We start from the raw sequence: 4,687 nt of genomic DNA, 5'->3' as shown, positions 1-4,687 counted from the left end.
TCATACGGCTTATGAACAGATTCATACCATGTAAATGCACCATAATAATAACTTAAGTGATCAAAATTTCATTTTTCATTACATTTTTGCTCAAGGAATGATACATTTTGCATGCGATTATGAGTACAAGTAACATTTAAAATATTAAAAAAAGACAATTAATCGAAGGTAATTAACTCCGCAGTGGCGGGTTCCTCAGGTGCCGCCGGCTCTGGTTCCGTTTGTGGTGGTCCGGGCGCAGCAGCAACAGCTTGTATCTGTGCTTGTTGTTGCTGCTGCTGTTCAGGCGGTTGCTGGTGTTGGTGCGCTGGTTGTTGTGGTAATGGTTGTTGTGGTAATGGTTGTTGTTGTGTAACTTGCTGTTGTTGTGTAGCCTGCTGTTGTTGTGTAGCCTGCTGTTGTTGTGTAACTTGCTGTTGTTGTGCAACCTGCTGCTGTTGCTGTGGCACCGTTGGTATGGGTGGGTGATTTTGCAAGACATTTTGTTGTTGTAACATTACATGAGCCAACTGCTGCTGTTGTTGCGGCGGTGGCTGCTGCTGCTGCATGTGCTGCTGTTGCTGTTGTTGTTGCTGAACCGGCAAATGCTGTTGTTGCAGTGTCAATGATCCCAAGCCCGTGTTTGGTGGTTGTTGTTGAACTGAAATGGAAACGAAATAAAATTTGAAACTCATCTACATTTGTCATACACGATAAGCAGCAATTTACAGGTGTCCAACAAAAAGTGCAAAAAGAATTTTCGAAATATTCGCAAAACACACTGACCTTGCATGCCTTCGCCCATTTGTGGCGCACCGGGCAGCATACCCTGTGTTGGCACTGGGCCCTGCTGCAGCATCATGCCTGGATGTTGTTGATTCGGTTGATTTGGCAATACTCCGCGTGCATACATGCCCGGCTGCATGGCATTGGGTCCACCCATAGGAGGTGCACCATTTGCATTAATCATGCCGCCATGTACATTATATTGAGCACCACCGCCTGCACTCAGTGGCCCTGGAGAATTTGGATGAAAGGCGTATGGATTGTAAACATTATTCATTAGATGCGAGGGTGAGCCTTGTGGGCCGGCAACAGCACCGGGTGGCATAAAGGGGAAAGCGGTATGACCCATGAGATATTGTGCCTTCTGCTGCTCTTGGCGCAACTGCATCTCGCGTTCTTGCTCATTTATGCGTTGCAATGCGAGTTGACGTTGATACTGCAAATATTCCTGCTTCTTCTGTCGCATTATCTCCAATTTTTGTGCCATTTGAATTTGTCGTTGACGTTCCTGCTCCTCGGCCATGCGACGCAGCTTCTCTACATGCTCTTGGCGTAACACGTCTAAAGCGGCACGCGAATCCTTGATTTGTGCTAGCTTATCCTGTAGCTGCTCATACCACATGCGCTTGTCATCCATCTCTTTGATGTAGGAAAGTTGCTGTGAATGCAACGATGTTAAATTCATAAAGAGTGTTTGCACCGAAGAATCATTTGAAATGCTGCGACCTCGACTGGAATTCGATTTCATTCGGTTTACAAACATTTCAACCTGTGTACGCATATTAGCAGCGAATTCGTCAATTTGTACCTCATCAGCAGGCTGAAAGTGAAAATCATTTGAATTAGTAAACTATATCTCTTTATGTAATTATTGATAATAACCTTCGTCCGAGTTGGTGCCTGTTGCGGTTGTGGGGTTGGCATTGGACTTGGTGCTGATGGACTTGCTAATGGAGATTCGTTTACTTTTCTTTGCTCCCAGTAAGAGCGATTCAAATATTTAGCTAAATCTGGATTGGTTTCTTCCTGCTGATATTCTTTCGGAGCTGGGGGTGCCTCTGGACTGGGCGAACGTTGTTGCAAACGATAGGCAGTCAATGACTATAATGATAAAAAAAAAATATTGAATTAAACAAGTTTTCTTTGTTTTTCGGTCAACCGATAAGATAACACTTCACTCACTGTTTGTTGCTTTTGCTTCTTTTTTTCTTCGGCTTCCGACTGACTCAGCGCTAATGCCAATTGCAGCTCTTCTTCTTCCTTCAGTTCTTGCTCACTTTTGCGCGGCGGCGTCTATATACAAAAAGTAGTTGCGAAAGGATTTATGAAAAAGTAATTTATTAACATCTACTTTGACTCTTAGTGACACACACCTGCACTTGCTGTGAAAGCGAGCTGTTCAAATATTCTGCCGGCAAGTCACTTTCAGCAGCACGCAGCGCTGGTTTCGCATTCGGTCGTTGTAGCATGGCATAGCAGCCATCGCAAATGCGCACCTATTCGAGAAACATTTTTTTAGTTAATAATAGCTTAAACTTCTATACGCAAAAATTCATACATGCTTTTCAATACCAAATTTGGGCAGTGGGCATTGCTTAGCCGAGCATTGCCCACAAAACACTTGTCCACAGTTGCGGCAGTGATGCTTCCGATTGGTGAATGTAAATTCAACACGACAACGATGGCACACCCTACCATCCGACCATATAGGTGCAGTATCGGCAGTGAACATTGCGTCAGCTTCCTTCAACTCGGGGAAAGTGTGTCCCTTGGCTTTCAATATAGTCATGGTATCCTTGAAGGAGACAATTTTTTGAGCATTTTAGCAATTTCTACAGCACTAAAACTTACTTCCTATTCTAGGCTTAACTCTGATTCGGAACTCATTTTAGAGTAAAAATTAATACGAGTTTCTAACAAAGCAATGAAATGTGTAATTGCGAACGCAAAAAATGAGCTAATTTAATTACATTTCTTGCTTGTGTTCTTTGCTTCATTCGCATGTTTATATTATACATACTTTCTTCCGTTTGCTCAACAAACATTCACATGCTCACCTTTATTGCCTGATACTTGTCGGACGAACGAAAAGCGTACGCCCAGGTCTGCACTAATTCCAACATTTTCTGACGTACATTCTCATGCGGGGTCTGCTCCAGGAAATTACTAAACATTTCGCAATTCTCCTTCGTGAAGACCTCATCATGTACGGGTGCACCACAATTTTTCACAATACTTTCTAATACCAGGAGCGCATAACAAGCCGAATGTGGATTAGGTGAACTCATTTTTTTCTTAATTGCAGCAAATGCATTTTTGGCCCTTAAAAACGCGAAAACAAAGAAAAGAAATTAATACATGTACATATACAGAGGTATAGATATACATATATGTAATAAGTATTCGCACTTACGTGACGTCTTTTTGGTTGATTTCATCGCAAATTACTAGAATTGATGGCCAATCGGGCTCCAACCGCAGGTGGCTGGTTGCGTTTTCTGCAATACGAAAATAAAAAATTTAAAACACCAATAAGTTCATAAACATTTGTGGCCAATTGATGTTATTCTGTTATAACAACAAAGTTTGTATGTAGTCCGCTGACCCACCACCCTCGTTGTTTTTTTGTGCTTTGCATTTTATAGAAAGTGCATGCATCGGATGAGTCATTTTCTTCCCCATTTGTCGCAATTTCCATAACAACTGCTTAGCTGTAGGTTTGGCTTACCCAGATTTTTTTCAAAACTAGATTTGAACATGATTATTTGTGCTAAAGATGAACCTTTTCAATAAAATAGATTTTTTTCTCCAACTTGGGTGAAAATCATTGTGTACAAATACAAGTGAGATATCTTAGCAATAGACGTCATCCTGGGCCACAGCTGCGATCATCTGTTTTTTAGAGTTGCTTATTTTGGTCTAACTGCGCTTTTTTGACCTGAGTTGCATTAAATAGTCTATTAAAACTTGGTAGTATTTGTTGTTCAAATGGTAACATATATGCCCAAAAACTTGAAAAATATTAGATTATTGCTTTTTAAAAATGCTATTTATAAAATTTGGTTTTGATTGCGACATTAGCAATATTCAGATTATAAAAGTTTTTCACATATGTTTTAAGATTTTAAAGCTTTTAAAATGTACGGTAGAATGCAACAATGTGCTTGAATTTGTTTGCTTTTTCGTCAGCTTATTCGTTTGCAGACTAGAAAAATGGCGAACAGCCATCAAAATACTGTTACGATTATCTTTGAAACCTTGAGGGATTTCCCAAATCTCTCGGCTCGTATCACTGGATTGTTAAATAAATGCTAACGATGACCAAATTGTAGTACAATTAACTTTATTGTACAACAACCAATTTACAATACTTGCTAATACAGTAAAAACACTTTACAATACTTGTTAAAGCAATAACAACGCTTTACTACTTGTTAACACAATTAAACTTATAGCTTGCTTATTCGCAACTCAATTCTCCGCTCACTTTACTTGTAGCTTGCTGACTTGTAACTGTCTCAACTCCGCTGTGGCGGCGCCCTTATATACATGCGCTGGCACTTATGGCAACTCTAGAACATTCTGAAGTTTATCGCTCATTCTCTTTCTCTCGCTGTTCGCAGTGTTCATCCAACTGGACGTTTCTCTTTGTGGAACATTGTACGTCATTCCTCGAACATTCTGCCTATTTCTCCTGTTCGCTTTGTGTTGCCGCAGTATTCGCCACAATACTGATTCAAAATACACACAAATGGGTGCGCGCAGCAAAATTCAGCCCTAATGGTAAGTTAATTTCATGAACGAAAGACACAAGATCACGCCTTAGGGAAAGAAAGAAAAAAGTTATTTTCTAGCTGTTGAAATCTCGACGCCACCTTTGTTGGAAGAAGTAAACAACGAAGAGAACAAAAAAAACCGCGTA

The 4,687-nt window shown here is 40.6% G+C and overlaps 1 protein-coding gene across 1 annotated transcript; it reads right to left on the bottom strand.

The window, feature by feature from the left end:
• Positions 1-66: 66 nt before the first annotated feature.
• LOC118756830 (hepatocyte growth factor-regulated tyrosine kinase substrate-like) lies at positions 67-3,622 on the bottom strand. The gene is made up of 9 exons (XM_036491568.1): positions 3,494-3,622; positions 3,179-3,263; positions 2,823-3,087; positions 2,324-2,560; positions 2,139-2,261; positions 1,948-2,058; positions 1,648-1,866; positions 766-1,585; positions 67-640 (listed from the first exon to the last, which is right to left on the bottom strand). The coding sequence occupies exons 1-9, from the start codon at positions 3,522-3,524 to the stop codon at positions 159-161; spliced, it is 2,373 nt and encodes a 790-aa protein (XP_036347461.1). The 5' UTR covers positions 3,525-3,622; the 3' UTR covers positions 67-158.
• Between the last annotated feature and the right edge of the window lie 1,065 nt (positions 3,623-4,687).

Source organism: Rhagoletis pomonella, unplaced genomic scaffold (genome assembly GCF_013731165.1).
Source record: "Rhagoletis pomonella isolate Grant_MI unplaced genomic scaffold, Rhpom_1.0 Rhpom_scaffold_12407, whole genome shotgun sequence".
Classification (NCBI taxonomy): Eukaryota; Metazoa; Arthropoda; class Insecta; order Diptera; family Tephritidae; genus Rhagoletis; species Rhagoletis pomonella.
Note: the sequence above shows the minus strand (reverse complement) of the source record. Positions and strands in the feature narration are given on the sequence as shown.